We start from the raw sequence: 19653 nt of genomic DNA, 5'->3' as shown, positions 1-19653 counted from the left end.
ATAAGTGTCAGGATACATAAAGTCATACTTAGAATTCTGTAGTCTGTACAGTTTTTTTGGTTCCATTGTAAACATTTGGTGACAGAAGATTTTCAATAAGTGTTTTTTGCAAATAGTGGAAAGTCATGTTATTTCTAAAATTCCATGATCAGATTGTAGTATTGTTTTAATATAACATATGAACAATACTTATTTCAAAAAAAGCCCTGAAACCCATTTCACACATTGTTATTATTAACATCAACTAATGAGTGTATTTCTCAAACAACTGCAGATGTTTTTAAGATTTTGTTTTTCAGCACAGACTCAACCTGATAGCAACCATCTGTCCTGGATGATTCAAGTTCATCTCTCTGAAAGCGTGAGAATGGATTTCGTAAGGCATTTAGGTCTTTTCTGGCTCAGTAACTCTAGAACATTAAGTGAAAAATAATGGCTTGTATAATTTACTCAGATGTTCTTCCCATTTCATAACCATTACCACCATCTGTGTCTACCCTTCAACACCCCTGCACGCGCACACACATTTCCCTGGGGAGTAAGGAAATGTGGTATTAGGTGATGAATATAAGGAAAAGCCTGATAAATTTTAAAAGTCATTAATAGGAAATTTTTATCTTAATTCTTTATTAAAGGAATGGAGAATAACAGATTTGGGTTTTTTGTAATGTTAAATTTTTAGAATAAATACAGCTATGATATGAGGAATTCATAATAATAAAGTGAAGGCAATACTTTGACAACTGTAAAACTGAACACCTTTATTTCACCTCATTACTCACAACATTTAGAGACAGATGGTTTTTCCTTTTAGATGCAAAACTTAGAGTAACCTCTTTAAATTGTCCACAGTTGTTTTTTTTTCCTCACACTTTGCCTGGCTTTAGCAGTAATAAATCATTCAGGTTAAACAGTTAAGTGGTATATATGAATTAATAAATTTGTGAACATGAGTCTGTAATCAAAGGATTGTAGTGTCTATTGCCTCTTTGTAGAAATCTTAATTTGAAAACAGTTGGCCACAAACAAGGGTAATTATTTGCCATCAAATCATTAAAATGTTAGTGGCATCCTCCAAAAGAGAATTCTCTTTAAATATTCACTGGCAGCACTGACATGTTTGGAAAGTATACATTTATATGTATTTCTATGTGTGTCTGTTTATATATATTTGCCTGTATTTGTGAAATTGTACCAAAACCCATCTATAAAATACCTTAAATTCTTTTTCAATCTCTAAACCCCTTGATGGTCCCTGGAATCTGCCCCCTGAAACCTTTTTACTTCATGACAACTTTCAGTTAGGATACCTAAAATGACCTTTCCTTCTATACGGCTTTACTGTTTGGGTTTATTTTCTTTATAAAAAGAAATTAGTTCCTTGATTTCCTTCTCCAAGTGTTCAAATTTTGGTCCCTATTTTGTAAAATTTTTTTGAAAAAATTACACTACTCAGTTTTTCACAATGGACAGTTACTTAGAATTTAGTATCTTTTACTTGTCTAACAAAAATAACATAATCTTTGAAAGAATTTAATAGACAATAAAATATTAATATCTGAAAAGTAATAAGACATAGATGAAAATTACTTTAAAGTTTGTTTTTCATAGATGTTGACCTACTGGTGCAAGAGAAAAACCTGCATTAGATGACGGGCTGCAAGCTTCTCCATAACCTGGTGTCCAGTAATAATGCCTTTTAAGGCCATTGGAGACTTCTGCAAGGTACACATGTCCATCTACCACAAACGGCTCCACATCTGTATTGTCTGATTTTAGACGGCCTGTGTGAATTAAATCTGAATATGCCTAGGATTTTTAAGAAAAACTGTATCATTAAGAAAATAGTTTATTCACTTTACAAATTTCAACATTCACATTTAGATATGATAATTTATAGTCTGAAATATTCTAACTGCTGAATTTTAATATTTTTCAGGTATTGTTCACACAATGTGTAAATTACAATCTCATAAAACTTATTTCTGCATTTTAACTTTAAGTATGTTTTGTTGTCTTATGACTCACTGAGGTAACAATTCTATATATATTACCAATTTTGTGGACCAGAGGTTTCAAGTCAAAATTTTCAAGTCCCAAGGTGACTCATAAATAGGGGTGGAGTGCTGTTGTATATGCCCCTGAAGATCCAGTGATAGCTGGGGATCCAGTTTTTAGAAAAATAAACACCCACAGATTTTGGCTTAAAACTTTTGAGTTCATGGACTCCCTGAAAGTAACCAACAGATTTAGGCTTAGAGACCATTCCCTTAGTATTAGATGCTGGTGTAGCTGGCCACATAATTATTTCTTCATTGTAGAATTTTCTTTGTATATCTTGTATGGATCATTGACATCTACATAAAGGTGTCATACAAACATGTTAAACTAATTTGTCAGTAAGGGTGTGATTACTGTAGAGAAAAGGAGAAATTAGTAAAAGATTCAAGTCTAACTGCTTTCTGCTATAGCTTGTCATTATTAGTCCAACTCAATTCAGCTTCTAGTGTTACAGAATGTGGATATGGTGTTTTTCTGAAATCAAGCTTTTTTTTAAATAGTGTACATGTTATTCATCTTTTTAGTGATAGAATTCTGACTAGCCTTTTGGCAGTTTTTGAGAATTCTGACACTTTATTTTTCTTTCTATTCTTTCTAACTGAAAACTATTCATTATGATGCTTTTTGTGTTTTGAAAGCAGTATTAAGGGTTCTATATATTTACATAAGCAACATACCAAATATTTTGACAACTTGTACTGTATTTTCAAATTTTGTGTCTTGGTTTAATTATTGAGTAGCAGATTAGAGATTGTGCCACATCAAATTTATAATGAATCAACAATTGTGATTTTTTTTTTACAAAGCTAACTTTGGAGTAAAATTAGGACTGTATAATTTATCGTTTTATTTACTTATTTCTTTTCAGCTGCACTGGGTCTTTGTTGCTGTGCACAGGCTTTCCCTGGTTGCAGCAAGCAGGGGCTGCTCTTCACTGCGGTGTGTGTGTTTCTCACTGTGGTGGCTTCTCTTGTGGAGCACAGGCTGTAGGCGCACAGCCTTCAGTAGTTGTGGCACACGGGCTCAGTATTTGTGTTACATGGGCTCCGTTGCTCCATGGCATGTGGGATCTTCCCAGACCAGGAATTGAACCTGTGTCCCCTGCATTGAAAGGTGGATTCTCAACCACTGAACCACCAGAAAAGTCCCTCAGTGATATTTATACTAACATGTAGTACTTGATATCTATCACTGTTTGAACCACAGAACTTTCCAGTAGCTAACTTTTAGAATGTATGTTAAAATTTATCAAAACTGAAGTGTCTCACTATACTTTGTAATCCTGTAATCATCAGTAAATAACACCTGATGTTGTAGGGAAAGCCCCAGGAAAAAACCTCAGTGAAGACAAACTTACCACACATGTAGCTTCATCAAACTTGTTTCCCCAGATGTAGATATGAGAGAGTGTAGGATTTGTTTTCATTGATTGTGAAAGTGCAACAAGTCCTTTTCCCTCTATGTTGTTGCTCACCACAGACAACCTGTGGAGAAACAAAAAGTAACCCTGGAAACAGTTCCACAGAGAGAATGGATGAGCTACCAACAGCATTTATTACACACATCTTATTGTGTTGTCTTAGCATTCAGTGTATTCAATGTAGTAGTTAAAATACTGATCTTATAATTCCTGAAATCCAAGAAACTTTTCTAATTGGATTCTTCATGTACCTAAGTAGAGCTACCTACATTTTGGAAATAAACAGGCTATTGTTCTAATTATTATTTAGTAAAGGTTTGGAGTGGATTACAGACGTTTTTCAGGATAAAGTCACCTGAGTAATATTTTCTTCTTGATTCATTCTTATTTTAAAGTCATTGTCATATTGAGTGATTATAACTTTTCTGTTAGAATTCAGGATAAATAATATAAGTGATAAGAATTTTCTCATTAACCTTAAGCATTCATAACTGGTATCCATCTAATTTTAAAAAGACATTCCTTTAAAAAGAAAATAGAAGATACTGAAATGTTTTCTGTAACTTAATATGTCAGTTTAGAAACTGAGTTTTCATATTTCACCATGAATCGTAAGTGGTAAGAGGTTTAAGGTTAGAGTTCTAAACAGCTTTTTTTCTGTTATTTTGATTAAATGTAAAACCATACTAACGCTTTAAGAGTCCTGTTGTGTGAAGCAAGAGCGTCACTGAGATAGTTTGCTCCTGCATTTTCCATTCTGTTAAAAGAAAGATCTATTACTTCCAGGGTAATATTGCTTTTCAGAACATCAGCCAAACACTTCATTCCATCCTGAGTTATTTTATTGCTGGGAAAGGAAAAATATGTGGTTATATATTAAAATATGAAGTGCCCTTTTATTCATTGAGATCGCAGGCTTAGAAACTTTTAAGCAGTACTTTCTATTTTAGTTAAGATTTATTTTAATCACTCAGTTTCTAAAAATGTTAATGAAAATTTGCCATAAAATGTTGCTTCTGTTCTGGTTTACATATTTAAATTGCTCACTCCAGTTATTAGGAGATATTAAATCGGTTTAAACTGAATAATAAGTGAAGCTCAAGATAAAAAGATAAAAATGGTTTTATTTCCTAATTTTTGGATTTAGTGTCTAACACAGAATCATACCTACTATGAATCTTTACATAGATTATCCAGATTATCACTTACCAGCTTACATCAAGGTATTGTAGGCTCCTATTCAGATGCAGTGCATCACATAACTGTTTCATACCACAATTTTTTATATCATGTTTACACATGTGTAATTCAACAAGGCACTGATTTTCTTTCAACATGTGGCCTAAGTGAACTGTAGACTCTTCCTAAAAATAGATAAGTCTTTTTTTCTAAAATATAATTTTAAAGCAGTACATGTTTATTTCAAACATGGTCAGTTATTTAAATTAGCTTTTTAAGAAGATTTTATCAGTTAAGACTGTTAGTCTACAATTTGCTATTTGTTTAGCATGGCTTTTCAAAAGAAATCATTTTGTCACAAATGATACCTTTACCATCTTAGAAATAGGCAATGGGCACTTGTAAAGTACAATGACTAAGTGATGTAAAAGAGGTTAGTTAAAAAGTCTGAGCGCCAAAGAATTGATGCTTTTTAATTGTGGTGCTGGAGAAGATTCTTGAGCGTCCTTTGGACTGCAAGGAGATCAAATCAGTCAATCCTACAGGAAATCAGCCCTGACTATTCATTGGAAGGGCTGATGCTAAAGCTCCAGTACTTTGGCCCCCTGGTGTAAAGAGCTTGACTCACTGGAAAAGACCCTGATGCTGGGAAAGATTGAAGGCAAAAGGAGAAGGGGGCAACAGAGGATAAGATGGCTGGGATAGCATCACTGACGCAATGGGCGTGAGTTTGAGCAAACTCTAGGAGATAATGAAGGAGAGGGAAGCTGGCGTGCTGCAGTCCATGGGATTGGCAAAGAGTCAGACACGACTTAGCAACTGAACAGCAACAACAGAAATAATTATTTTAAAAATATCATTCATCCCAGAAGGGAAGAAAAACACAATAATTGGTACCATGGTTGAGCATGAGGGAATTCCCTGGCGGTCCAGTGGATAGGATTTTCTTTCACTACTGGGCCCAGATTCAGTTCCTGGTTGGGGAACGGAGACCCCTCAAGCTACAGAATGCAGCTTATCTATAGGATGAAGTCCAGATCTCCCAGACTGCTATTCTTAGGCAGTATGCCATTATGATTTCAAAGATGCAGTGGTTCATCACATCAGTAAAACAAATGACAAAACAGTTCACACTGGGCTCTTACAATTCTCTAGCCCTTAAACTTTAATCATTTATGTGTTCATCTTAAGCACTCTGCCCCTCACAGGTTTACCCACTGAGAATGAGTTTATAAGAACAAAAGACAACATATTTGCTTAAATAAGCAACTTCTAAAACCATATTTATAAAACTCTTACCCAGAATTTAAAAGTTTCCATTCAAGTTTTCATTTGTAAATGGTAGTTAACAATTCTAAAAATACAGTGCATTCATGAACCTTGACATAACCCTCAGTTAGTACCTTCGTTTTATTCACATACAGCATTATTAACTGCTCACTTAGAATACATACCTGTTCACCATACAGTATGGGTCGGTTTAGGTTTAATCCCTTAATTGTTTGGTTTTGAGTTAGGACTGTAGCAAATGCTATCACACTTTGCATTCCCTAAAAACAGATAAATTCATTAAGGAAACTGACAAAGTATATAAAGTAACCTCCTTAATATTTTAGGATCAGTAAAACTGGACTCTGATAAATCAAAACTGTGCTCTTAAAGGTTTAATTTCCTAGTCCTTGAATGTAGGTTGATAAAATTCAGAAAAAATCCATCTTTAACATGCACGGGGAGTGTCTTAAGGTTTCCTCGGATGTTTACCTCTAGATTTGCTCCTAAATCTTCAAGATTCCATATGATGCAGACGGCAGTCATGTGGACACACAAGTGGATCCCAGCTAGGGCTCTATGCTACTTACATATCCTTAATGCAAACCTCGTTTTATATTCATACTAACACACTTTAAATGTGTGATTATGGCAGCAAACCGTTACTAATCACATTTTTCACAACTCCAGTTGGCCCCCTCTGCCTTTTGGAAGGGCCTGATCCTCTCGCATCTCTGTGATGGATACATACCTAGTTGTTACACCAGAAAACCTCTTCCCACTCCACCAGTCCTCTTAGCTTCCTATCAGTTGATTGCCAGATCTTAGAAGCAGATCTTACAGATTCTGCTTCCAAAAGATGTCTCTAATTAGTCCATCTCTGTAGCTACCACCTCACCCAGGTTCTCATCACCCACCTGAACTAGTGCAGAAACTTCCTAAAACTGTTTCACTTCTGTAAATGGGAAACCATAAACCCTTGAAATAAATAGAAAGCATTTGTAAAAATAAATACATGAGTATTAAAATTACTTCAATCTCTGTCAGTCATGCTACACTTGGGGAAGCACTTTCTTAGGGTCTGCATGTTCTGGATCCCTGGCCTGGAATATTCTGCCATATCTCTCCTGAAGGCAGCTCTTTCTCATCCTTCACAGATGAGGCAGCTTTCTTCATCCTAGAATTACTTCCTCAGGTCTTAGGGATAACCATCCTATCACTCAGATGACCTCCTACCTCCTACCATTATCAGAGTACTTTGCCATGTTTGTAGCACTTTGCTCTAATTTACTGATATTTTCTCAACTAAAATATAACCTTTATAAAGGCAGAGACTATATCTGATGCACTCCTGTATCCTTAGAGTCTAGGATTGTGACTATTACGTGCAGAAAATACACAGTTGACCCTAAAGGGTCAGGGGTCAATTGTATACCTTGGTATCCATGGATTCAAAGAACCTTGACTCCTGTAGCAATTGTAGTATTTACTATTGTAAAAAGTCTGCATTTACCTGGACCCAGCAGTTCAAACCCATGTTGTCGAGTCAACTGTATATTGAATTAATGCTTTCCCCATTCCTTACTTACTGTATCTACCCACTTAAACTTTAGAGCCTCCTTGGCCCATCTTACTGACATCCTGTCCCAATGATTTTGCATTAACCTTTTAACTAGGTTCCTAACAGTAGGCCTGAAGGTTTGAAGGCATGTTTGAAAAAATGAAGCCCGGACTTTGAAGACATATCAGGTCATATGAGGGCTCTTAGAATTGTGTTAGGTTTTATGCTATAAGTACTCACTGAAAAATGTTTCCACAAATAAAAAAATTTATATTATACGAATGAAGTATTTGTTTAATTAAAAGGAACATAAGATTCTTCTTTAGAAAATCCCATGCAAGTTAAGAAGGGTAATAGATGGAAATTTAGGAAGATTTTTATTACACTGGATATTCTTCCATAAAATTATTATAATCTGATTTTTACTTAAAGATTTTTTTTTCTCTGATACTAGATCTTAGAGATGAGCTTAAATCATTCATAAGACTGTCATGTAGCTGGTCTCTTGACACTTCTCTGTGCTAGTTTCCAGGGAGAATGATCAAATATGTGAGTGACTCTCATAACCAGTTTAACTCACCAGATCACAGTCACCCAGATCTAATTTCTCTAAGGATGAATTAATTTGTAGCATTGCAGCAAAAAACATTCCACCCTTATTTTCAATCTTGTTTCCAGTCAGTCTTAGGTGTTTCAGAGTTCTATTCTTCTGAAAAGGAAGAGAGGCAAAACTGGATTAAAATTTTAACCCACAGAATTCTCTTCAGATTACGGGAGTTAGGAGACTGTATTACTATTTGCAGACTCAGTCAGTTTTTCATGGAGATTGAACAGAATATATTCCATAAAGGTAACATTCAATTTCCCATAATAGGTAAAAATATAAAGTGTACAATTTGGGGATTCCCTGGTGGTCCAGCAATTAGGACTCTGCACACTCACTGCTGAGGGGTTCAGGTTCAATCCCTGGCCGGGGAACTAAGATCCTATAAGCCACATGGTGCAGCCAGAAAGTATAACTCACTGGATTTTACTACATTCACAGTGTTGTGAAGCCATCACCTCTAATTTCAAAACATTCTCTCTACCCTTAAGGGAGACCCTATACCCGTTAAACACTCACTTCACATTTCCCTGTATTACTTTGAAAATGACACAATTTCTCAGACATTTGCAAAGTTTAATTCCTTCTCGTAATTCATTCTTTCGATAAATCGTTCACAAAATTACAGACATTTCATTGTCCTAATGAATAAATATTTGAACCATAAGTGTACATGCTGCTGCTGCTAAGTCCCTTCAGTTGTGTCTGACTCTGTGTGACCCCATAGATGGCAGCCCACCAGGCTCCCCCGTCCCTGGGATTAATTACCTTTAAAATTAAGTCAAACTCCGCCCTGCCCCCGCCCCACCCCAAGAGTGGGAAGAAGGAAAGGATGTCCACTCTCACCACTTCTATTTTACATTGTACTGGATGGGGCTAGATAAGGCAAGAAAAAAAGGCATACAGGTTGGAAAAGAAGCAAAACTTCTTGCATATGACAATCTTACATGTAGAAAATTCTAAGGAATCCACCAAAACAAAAAAAGACCTGTTAGAACTAATATATGAAGAAACACATCCCATGTTTCTGAATCAGAAGACTATTCAGTTCAGTTCAGTTCAGTCACTCAGTCGTGTCCGACTCTTTGCAACCCCATGAATTGCAGCACGACAGGCCTCCCTGTCCATCACCAACTCCCGGAGTTCACTCAAACACACATCCATCGAGTCAGTGATGCCATCCAGCCATCTCATCCTCTGTCGTCCCCGTCTCCTCCTGCCCCTAATCCCTCCCAGCATCAAGTCTTTTCCAATGAGTCAACTCTTCGCATGAGGTGGCCAAAGTATTGGAGTTTCAGCTTTAGCATCAGTCCTTCCAAAGAACACCCAGGACTGATCTCCTTTAGAATGGACTAGTTGGATCTCCTTGCAGTTAAAACGGCTCTGTTCCTTAAGTTGATCTAAAGATTTAAAGCAATCCCTCTCAAAATCCCAGCTTGTTTGTTTGCTTTGCAGAAATTGATAAACTGATTTTAAAATTCATGTGAAAATGCAGGGGACCCAGAAGAACCAACACAACGTTGAAAAAAACAAGACCCACACTTCTTCAAAACTTAACTACAGGACTACAGTAGCCAAGATAGTGTGGGACTGGCCTAAGAACAGATATATAAATTAATAGAGAGTACAGAAATAAACTCACGTTTATAATCAACTGACTCTTGACAAGGATGTCAAAATTAGTGGGAAAAGAACAGTTTTAACACAAGGAGGTGTTGGGTCAACTAGATAGCCACATGAAAAAGAATGAAATTACTCCTATGTCACTTCATATACAAAAATTAAAATGTATCAAATAACTGAATGAGTCAAAAACTTAGAAGAAAATGTAAGTGTAAATCTTCATGACTTTAGGTCAGATATAAGTTTAGATATAACACCAAAAGCGTAAACAAGAAAAACAAAATGCATTTTATTGAACTTCTAAAATTGTGTGCTTCTAAAGATACTACTGCTACTGCTAAGTCACTTCAGTTGTGTCCGACTCTGTGGGACCCCATAAACGGCTGCCCACCAGGCTCCCCCGTCCCTGGGATTCTCTAGGCAAGAACACTGGAGTGGGTTGCCATTTCCTTCTCCAATGCATGAAACTGAAAAGTGAAAGTGAAGTCACTCAGTCGTGTCCGACTCTTCGAGACCCCATGGACTGCAGCCCACCAGGCTCCTCCGTCCATGGGGTTTTCCAGGCAAGAGTACTGGAGTGGGGTGCCATTGCCTTCTCATACCCACTAGGATAGCTCAAATCAAAAAGTACCAAGTATTGGTGAGGATATAGAGAAATCCGAATACCCATACATTGTTGGTGGAACATAAAAAGGGGCAACCACTTTGAAAAACAGTTTGGCAGTCATTCAAGATGTGAAACAGTTTCCAAATGATCCATCAATTCCACTCCAAGGTATATACCCTAGAAAACTGACAAGTACACAGAAAAATGTGTGCAAATATTCATAGTAGCATTATTCATTATAGACAAAAAGTGGAAACCCAAATAACCATTAACTAATGGATGAATGAAATGTGCAATGGAATATTACTTGGCAATAAAAAGGAATGAAGTATGTTACAACATGGATGACACTTGAAAGCATTAAGCCAGTCAATAAAGGCCACATGTTATATGGTGATTCTATTTATATGAAATGGTCACAATAGACAGGTAGAAAGTAGATATGACTGCAGGGTGCTGGAGAGAGAGGGAGAGAAGCATAGAGGGGGATTTCTAACAGGGTCTGTCTTCTGTGGGGAGGAGGTGTTCTAACAACAGTGATAGTGGTGATGGTTGCAAAACTGAATATAGCTGATCACTGAACAACACAGGGGTTAGGAGCAGTGACCCTCTGTGCTGTTGAAAACGAGTTTAACTTCACAGTTAGCCCTCCATATCCAAGTCCTACACTCTCAGGTTCGACTGACCATTGTACTGCAGCATGTATTTAGTGAAAGAAACCCATATATGAGGACCCATGCAGTTCAAACCTGTGCTGTTCAAGGTGTCCATTGTATACTAAAAAAGCCACTGAACCGAACACTTCCAAAGGATAAATTCTGTATGTGAATGATGTCTTAATAAAACTTGATTTTTTTTTTATTGAAGTATAGTTGATTTACAATGTGTTAATTCCTGCTGTTCAGCAAACTGTTATATATACATTTTTTTTTATATTTTCCATTATGGTTTATCCATAAAACTGTATTAAAAGTGAGTTCAAAAGTACTCATGTGGTGTCTAAATGTTAATGAAGTGCAACAAAAAATATACATTTGCACAATATTAAAATAAGTTGACATTAACATTTGTTTCTGTTGGTTTCAAGCTAAAATTAAAGAAATTGAAATCCCCAAATTGTTAGTTTGAGGTATATGAATGCTTACATGTAGGGCTTTAGCAATCAGTTCTCCACCTTCAGGCCCAATGTCATTAAACATAAGATTTAAGTAAATGAGATTATGTTGTTTCTAAAATAAGAGAAAAGAAGTTATTATACATGTATTACTAGAAATCAATCAAGAATATATGAGCTGCTTTTTAAGTAAAAGTGTTTACCAGCAAAGAAAATCTTTATAACCAGGAAATTTCAAGGTCCAGTAAAACAAAGGACGATTAAGGGAAAAAATCAACATTCTCATTTAAACAAATATAATTACAGGATAAAGTAAAAGCCTATTCATTTTTTTCGTTTTTTTTTAAATTGGAGGATAGTTGCTTTACACTGTTGTGTTAGTTTCTGCTGTACAACAATGTGAGTCAGCCACTAAGCATACACTCATCCCTCTTGAGCCTCCCTCCCACTATATTCATTTTTCATCAATGATTCAAAGTATGGATGTGCTTTATGTACTGAACCATAGTCTGTCACTTTGCAAAAGATAACTCAAGACGCCCTAGGTATGAGCTCTACTGAGACCATATACACAAATGTGTTTTTACTGTATTTCAAGTGTTCTAGCACAGTCAAGACCCTTGATACTTTGCAAAACTATGTTTTGTGTATATGTTTCTAGACTAGGTGATTTCACCATAAACAGATCTGAGAACATGTTGGTGGCTATGATTTTTGCAGCATTTTGATTTGTGGTCGAAAATAACTTGGTTAGTTGTTTGTTTTTTAATCTTCACTCCATCCTTATATTCTGTGCTATTTCATGGGTATGAGAATTTTAAGATCTTTTTTGGCTCAGTAGAGACACTTGCAGCACATGAGAATGGGACAAATAGCTAGGAAATTAAAAAGCCAATTTAAGGGAAGAATAAAAAATGATATATGCTGCTTTAAACATTTTAACTGAAAATACAGACACACACATGTATATGCCAATCTTCTGAGGTTGAAACAAAGCCTTTTCTTTGAGGACACCTGTTCTTATTGGTGGACCACACTACCTTTCTTAAATAAAATGCAGCCATAAAGCAGCATTTCAGTTTGGGTGTCTCCAAAGTGAAGTCTACAATAAAGGGTTAGTTAGCAGGCTAGGGCTGCTGAAACCCTGCACATTCCAAAGAAAAGGCTGGTTCTTAACTCGGTCCTGGAAGAAAAAAAAAGGAACAAAGAACATTTTGCAGTAAGATACCTGGAGCAGTTTTGCAGCATAGTATGCGCCAACATCACTCAGGAGGTTGTATCTAACATCCAGACCTGAAGAATACAGATAAGTAGAAGCTGATATTCCTCCTAATGAATACTTAATCAGGAGAATGAGAACAGGAAGGAATGATGCTTAAGGAAACATACCATTAATATATGAATTATTCTTTAAAACTCTGCAAAGGATCCAGAAATCTTCACCTGTTACTCTTTCTCCTGATACTGAGCGACTGTTACCAGCAATATTTAATGTGATTCCTACCGATCTGTTAAAATATTAAAAGGAAATCCAGTAAAGAAATAAAAATATTTTCCCTTCATGTTTAGTGACATCACTGGATAGTATTTACTGGAACCAAGTACCACAATACAGATTTTTATCAAGTGTAACTTAAAACTACTGAATATATACTACAGCTTTTGAAAAGGACTTTATGCATAATTTAATTTCTCAACCACAGAAAAACAAAGTATTCCCACTTGACAGGTAATGACATTGACAAATGTCATTCAGTGATTTGCATAAATAAACCCAGCTCACAGGAGTTAATGACCAATCTGGAACTCAGACTTGGAGAATGCTAGTCTAGTGCAAGACCTGTGTCAGTCATCTATGTTGAATCAAAAAAGCATGTCCATTTCATCCAGCATTTGCACATGGCTTTCAAATCACTCAGTATTCCAAGAGTTTTCACACAGATGAGTATCAGTGACTGTTCCTGATGTAATCAAGTATATGTCTTCCTTACCCTTTTTCAATTTCTTTATCCACTTCTTGGAGTATTTGCAATATAAAAGGTTTAATTTCCTGGGACTTTTCCATACATAGGTCATAATAATATTCCTGGAGACCACCAATAGATGCTGAAACTTTTGAAAAATAAATGCAATACTTTTCATCACATATAAATTATCCCAGGAGCTTCCTCCCACCAAAATTAGATTTCTTTCAAAGATACAAATATGTGTGGAGAGTCAGGGGTGAGGAGAAGAAAAGGAAGAATAGAGAAAGTAAAATAAGGAATGGGAGAGAAGAAAAATACTGTTTGGAGAACTAGGGCCATAGAGGTACCCACTGAGGATGGACAGACACTTAACTTGGAAGTGACACAAAAGGAGAACTAACTTCCGTTAAGTAATAGGCCTGGCAGCTGAGGAAAATGATGTCCAGAAAAATTAAGTATTTTGCCTGAAATCATACAGCAGAGTATTGAATCAAACGACTCCAAAGCCTCTTTCCATTCTGCCATAATGGCTTAGGGTAACTCATGTTTGCTTATAATGGCTTCAGATAAAGACAGTTTAATCATAGAGTCTAAACTCAAAAGGGATCTGAAAAATCAAGTCCAACAGGCTTCTTGAAGACCTTCTATACCCTGTAAGTTTATAGCATCTTTGAATACAGCTCTGTCTGTTCTTCCTAGAAGAACAGGTCTCTCCAAGTTGAGACCTCACTCATAGAAGTGCTTTACCTACCATTGTCTTCTATTTCCTCTTTCTAAAGGTGATTTTTCCCTGTCAGTCGCTAATAGGGAAGACAAACAAAACAGGAGTTGAAGTCTTCTTCCTCTGTTATACCTGCAGCTTTCCTTGATGCATCATCTTATTATTTTCTATACTACTTTTTAAAAAAACTTTTATTGGAATATAGTTGATCGACAGTGTTGTGTTGGTTTTAGGTGTACAGAAAAGTGAATCAGTTGTACATAAACTGTGTGTTGTGTAGTGTGTTAGTTGCTCAGTCCTGTCCGATTCTGCAAAGGATGGACTCCCCATGGACTGTAGCCCACCAGGCTCCTCTATCATGGGATTTCCCAGGCAAGAATACTGGAGTAGATTGCCATTCCCTTCTCCAGGGGATCTTCGAGACCCAGGGATCAAACCTGAGTCTCCTGCATTGCAGGTAGATTCTTTACTATCAGAGCCACCAGGGAAGCCCACATACACATACATATATCCACTCTTTTTAGGTTCTTATCCTTCAGTCCCTGGTTCATTTCTGGCTCAAAGGAGGTACTGGTTGCTTTAGGCTTCCCTTGTGGCTCAGCTGGTAAAGAATTCGCCTGCAATGTGGGAGACCTGGGTTCGATCCCTGGGTTGGGAAGATCCCCTAGAGAATGAAAAGCTACCCACTCCAGTATTTTGGCCTGGAGAATTCCATGGTCTGCATAGTCCACGGGCTCGCAGAGTCGGACACGACTGAGCAACTTTGACTTCGCTTCACCCATATAATTTACAGTGTATCAAGTAGAGTCACAGTAGGTCCTCATCTATTTTATATATAGAAGTGTGTATATATCAGTCCCAATCTCCCAGTATATCCCTTCTCCCCTCCCCTTTGTTATTATTTTAAAAGCATCTTTCTCCAGGCCCAGGCTTTCTAGTGTAGAAGGTATGCTAACACTTTTCTTACAAGCACAAACTGCTCCCTGTCTCTTTTCTGTCTTAGCTTTTGTGTTTGTGTCTCTCTAAGAGAGCTCAGTGATCTCACTACTCAACCACCCTGAGATCTTGAGGATCCAGCTTCTCTAAGTCTCTTCATCTCAAAAATGTTCCTTCATGAGTGGATTTCTGCACTATATGAACTAAAGAGTTTGCTAAACAAATGTACAAAACAAGATTCAAGAGAAAGAGCATTATGTTAAAAGTGAAAGCAAATAATCTTTTCTTACAGTTTTTTTTTTAAATAAAAAAAATAAATTTAGGGGAATTCCCTAGTAGTCCAGTAGTTAGAACTCTGTGCTCTCACTGCCAGGAGTCCTGGTTCAATGCCTGGTTAGGGCACTAAGATCCTGCAGCTGCATGGTGTGGCCTAAATAAATAAATTTAACCTACATTTATTTCAAATAACTTGGAAATTTCAATATCAAAAAGAAAAAAAAGAGACATTGATCAGCAATCTCACTCCCAAAGAACCACTGCAACTGAGGTCCGGGAGTGTTCCCTATTATTTTTCTATATCCTTTTCCTCTTCAGTTAACATTATGAGCATCTTTCCCATTTCATTAGATACCCTCTGAAAATTTTTAACAGCATAATTGTACTTAAGAAATCTTTCACTTACTAAGCATAAAATAATAAGGACCTACTGTATAGCACAGGGAAATATATTCAGTCTTGTAGTAACCTATAATGGAAAAGAATCTGCAAAAGAACATACATATATATTCTGTATGACTAAATCACTGTGCTGTATACCTGAAACTAACACTATTGTAAATCAACTATACTCCAACTTAAAAACAATTTTTAAAGAAATCTTTCACTTATTTTAGGACATGTATTTATATATTTCATGAAATACTTTACATATACATGAAATACTTTATTTCATGTATTAAATAATACTTTTAGCACAGTATTTCCCAAACTGTGTTCTGTGGAATACTAATCTACTGCATGATCAAAGATATTCTAAATAGAATGGGGTTTATTGTAAAATAAATTTGAGAAATGATGAGTTAAACAATGCTAAACAGATTCCTATCTACAGTAATTCTCGGGACATTTAAAACTCTCAGGTACACAAGGACTCCTCAAGTTGTTGAGCCCGGAGGGGAAGGAGGATAAAAATGCTCCTAGTTGGAGAAGGCAATGGCACCCCACTCCAGTACTCTTGCTTGGAAAATCCCATGGACGGAGGAGCCTGTTAGGCTGCAATCCATGGGGTGGCTAAGAGTCGGACACGACTGAGCGACTTCACTTTCACTTTTCACTTTCATGCACTGGAGAAGGAAATGGCAGCCCACTCCTGTGTTCTTGCCTGGAGAATCCCAGGGACGGGGGAGCCTGGTGGGCTGCTGTCTATGGGGTCGCACAGAGTCGGACACGACTGAAGTGACTTAGCATAGCATAGCATAGACTTAGGACTTAGGAGACTGTGGTTCACATGGAATACAATTCAAAAAACGCTCCTTTAGCATCCTCAACAGAAAATAAAACAAGTAGACCTCAAATGAATTTACTGTTGGAACTGGGCTCCCACTGGGTTTCTTCTCTCTCCTCTGGCTCCTAACCTTCCTTGGTATTAAAAATGTTAAAATCTCAGAAATGGAGACCCAATTGAAACAGAGGTAATTATCTGGTGTTTGTTAAAAATGTAATCCAGGAGACACAGATCCAAGAAGCACTTGAACTGTGTTCCAACAGACTACAAAATGGTGGCGATTTACAAAGGCAAAAAACCCAGGAAGTTACATAAATGGTTCATCAAGAATTGGGATTGGGGTTTGAGCTGGCAAGAAATGAGGTTGCTTGTTAAGCAAGGAATGACTGGGAGTCTGAAATGATTACAAAGTTGCAATGGTGGGAAGAAATTTGAAACTAAGGGTGTAGCTAGCAGCTCCTATTTGGAGAATAGCTAGTAGTGTCCTTGAGTCTGACACTGTGCTGTATAGACCCAATGGACTGTAGCCCAACAGGCTCCTCTGTCTATGGGATTTTCCAGGCAAGAATACTGGAGTGGGTTGCCATTCCCTTCTCCAGGGGATCTTCCCTACCCAGGGATTGAACCCATGTCACCCACATTGCAGGTGGATTCTTTGTCGTCTCAGCCACCAGGGAAGCCCAAGAAAACTGGAGTGGGTAGCCTATTCTTTCTCTAGGGGACCTTCCCGACCCAGGAATCCAACTGGGGTCTCCTGCATTGCAAGCAGATTCTTTACCAGCTGAGCTACAAGGGAAGCCAATTCAAGTTCTCAGTGATGAAAGGAATACATCTGAAATCATATCCACAACAGCCACCCGGCTCCATTTTTTATGCCTGAACTACAGTTACTCCATTTTGATTTTTAAATAATTTTAAATATGTCATCAAAGAGAAGAGAGGGTTGCCTTGAGAATTTCTCAGGTTCATTGCCTGCCCTCAGCTGGCAGAACCATATCCAGGACATGCAAACAGATGTAGACTTACAAGTCATGTTTATGTGAAGGCATGAAGGAATCTTATATTACAGGCTAAACAAAGCCAAAGAATATGTATATTTAACTATCTGGACATGGATTTAAAGTATTTTTGAGCATCAGCTATATTTTTCTGCTACTCTTTTATTTAAAATTCACCCAAGTATTGTATGTCAGGATTCTATGGCACCAACAGTTTATTTCCTATACTGTATTCATATTAGGAGAAAATAATAAACTGGTTTTCAAATGGTAAAAAAACCTAGGAATAACAATTCTACAAGAAAATGTCAAGAATTTAACCTAGATTCATTTTTAATCCACATCTGACTCGAATTCCAAATAATTTTTACCTAATATCCCGTTTAAAAATTACTAGATAAGGACTTATTTTGGAGGTGGTTATCCTCTTCTATGGTGGCTCAGAGGGTAAAGCCTCTTCCTGCAATGCAGGAGACCTAGGTTCGATCCCTGGGTCGGGAAGATCCCCTGGAGCAGGAAAAGACAACCCACTCTGGTACTCTTGCCTAGAAAATCCCATGGATGGAAAAGCCTGGTAGGCTACAGTCCATAGGGTTACAAAGAGTCGGACACGACTAACCGACTTCAGTTTCACTTTAACCTTCACCCTCTTCTATTGGAACAGTCAAGTGCTGGGAGATTGAGGACTGAGGGTCAGTCAGACTTTGGTGCTAATCCGGACGGGCTGTGTGATGTCAAACAACTTACTGAAATTCTTCGATCTTAAATTTCCTTTTATGCTAAAAGCAGAGCATGTCAATGCCCACCTCACAGTGCTGCGTGGAATATGTAAGGCCTATGGCATAATTCCCTATCTACAAGCACACAAGCATCCAAAATGTAAATTGTGAAGGGAGAGGGGTGTACACTTTCCGCTTCACATGAGAGTGAAAGTGAGTCACTCAGTCGTGTCCGATTCCTTGTGACCCCATGGGCTGTAGCCTGCCCGGCTCCTCTTTCCATGGAATTCTCCAGGCAAGAATGCTTAACATGCTACCAGATAATTCACGGGTGCAGAAATACTTAAAACCGTGCAGGCGTGAACGTGCAAAGAGTGGTCTCCAGAGCCTCTAGCCCACCTGGGCCCTGCTCTCTGGAGACTTCATAAAAAGGGGCCCAAGTAGTGCATGGAGACAGAGAGAGAGCGACACACACACTTGAATTCAGGACAACCCACCGCGAGAACCGCGCACCCACCGCGGGGGCTTGGGGCTGCCCTCTCGCCCACGTTTGGGGGCGCCCCGAAGTTCCGGGCTCAGTAAGGGTTGCTAGGGGCCCTCTCCCGCCGGGCAACCCCTGGCCCAAAGTCTGCTCGGAGGACTCGGCCTGGCCATGACGCCCCTCGCGCGTTTCCTCCCGGCCAAGCTGGCGCCGAAGGGACCCCCTGTTTCTTACCGCTATCGTCCGCCACAGCCCAGGCCGGCGTCGGGGTCCTAGAGGGAGCGGGAAGTGGGGACCCGGACGCCGGCCCGGGCTGCTTCTGGCTGAGCTCCATGCTCCCTATATCCGGCCGGCAGCGGCGGCGTTGTCATGACGACCACGCGCGTGCTCCAGCTCCGTCCGCCGCAGCCGAAGAGCTGCAAGCGGTGTGGCCCCACCTCGTGACCCCGAGCGCCTATGCTGCGCAAACCTCTGTCTTACCCTCTCGGTCCCGGAGGCCTGGTTGGGCAGGTAGTGACCGCCAATGCTGTGGAGGCTCCTTGTTCACCATCTGGGTCCTGGTCCCTTGCCGCGGATTAAAGACACACGGAGGCAGGGCATCCTGGTTCTTCTGCAGAGAGAAGTTCTCCAGGTTTAGGGGGCATGACTGATGAACTAAGGGCCGGGGATACAAAGATGATTATGACACAGTCCGCTCCCCAAGTTGTGCTCATACCTGCAGAGGGTAGGTGCAAAAGCTGAGTTGCCCACCACAGCTAGGATGGATGGAGGTAAGGGAACTTAAAGGGGCTAGTTGATCTGTCTTGTGGAGGGGCCGGGCCATCAGGGAGGACTTCTTGGAGAAGGTGTCGTCCTGACCCGTCCAGGTGAACTTGCCAGAGGGCGGAAC

At 38.6% G+C, this 19653-nt stretch overlaps 1 protein-coding gene across 3 annotated transcripts; it reads right to left on the bottom strand.

The window, feature by feature from the left end:
* Positions 1-735: 735 nt before the first annotated feature.
* Positions 736-19116, bottom strand: LRRC34 (leucine rich repeat containing 34). Of its 3 annotated transcripts, none has more exons than XM_005908164.3 (11): positions 18999-19116; positions 13430-13550; positions 12828-12946; positions 12667-12731; positions 11470-11553; positions 8071-8199; positions 6115-6210; positions 4691-4845; positions 4173-4328; positions 3419-3545; positions 736-1809 (listed from the first exon to the last, which is right to left on the bottom strand). In XM_005908164.3, the coding sequence occupies exons 1-11, from the start codon at positions 19096-19098 to the stop codon at positions 1606-1608; spliced, it is 1356 nt and encodes a 451-aa protein (XP_005908226.2). In that variant the 5' UTR covers positions 19099-19116; the 3' UTR covers positions 736-1605. The 3 variants fall into 3 exon arrangements, with proteins under 3 accessions (XP_005908226.2, XP_070229629.1, XP_070229635.1); XM_070373528.1 differs by lacking the exon at positions 18999-19116 and adding an exon at positions 18801-18949; XM_070373534.1 differs by lacking the exon at positions 4173-4328.
* Positions 19117-19653: the final 537 nt, after the last annotated feature.

Source organism: Bos mutus, chromosome 1 (genome assembly GCF_027580195.1).
Source record: "Bos mutus isolate GX-2022 chromosome 1, NWIPB_WYAK_1.1, whole genome shotgun sequence".
Taxonomy (NCBI): Eukaryota; Metazoa; Chordata; class Mammalia; order Artiodactyla; family Bovidae; genus Bos; species Bos mutus.
Note: the sequence above shows the minus strand (reverse complement) of the source record. Positions and strands in the feature narration are given on the sequence as shown.

Bases quoted from the DNA above. Each gene is read 5' to 3' on its own strand.
- LRRC34 (XM_005908164.3), bottom strand. From the start codon at position 19,098: ATGGAGCTCAGCCAGAAGCAGCCCGGGCCGGCGTCCGGGTCCCCACTT. The intron at 13,551-18,998 runs GTAAGAAACAGG...ATTTTTCAAAAG, and splicing joins GGCTGTGGCGGACGATAGCG to TTTCAGCATCTATTGGTGGT. The intron at 4,329-4,690 runs GTAAGTGATAAT...TTCCTTTCCCAG, and splicing joins CAATACCTTGATGTAAGCTG to CAATAAAATAACTCAGGATG.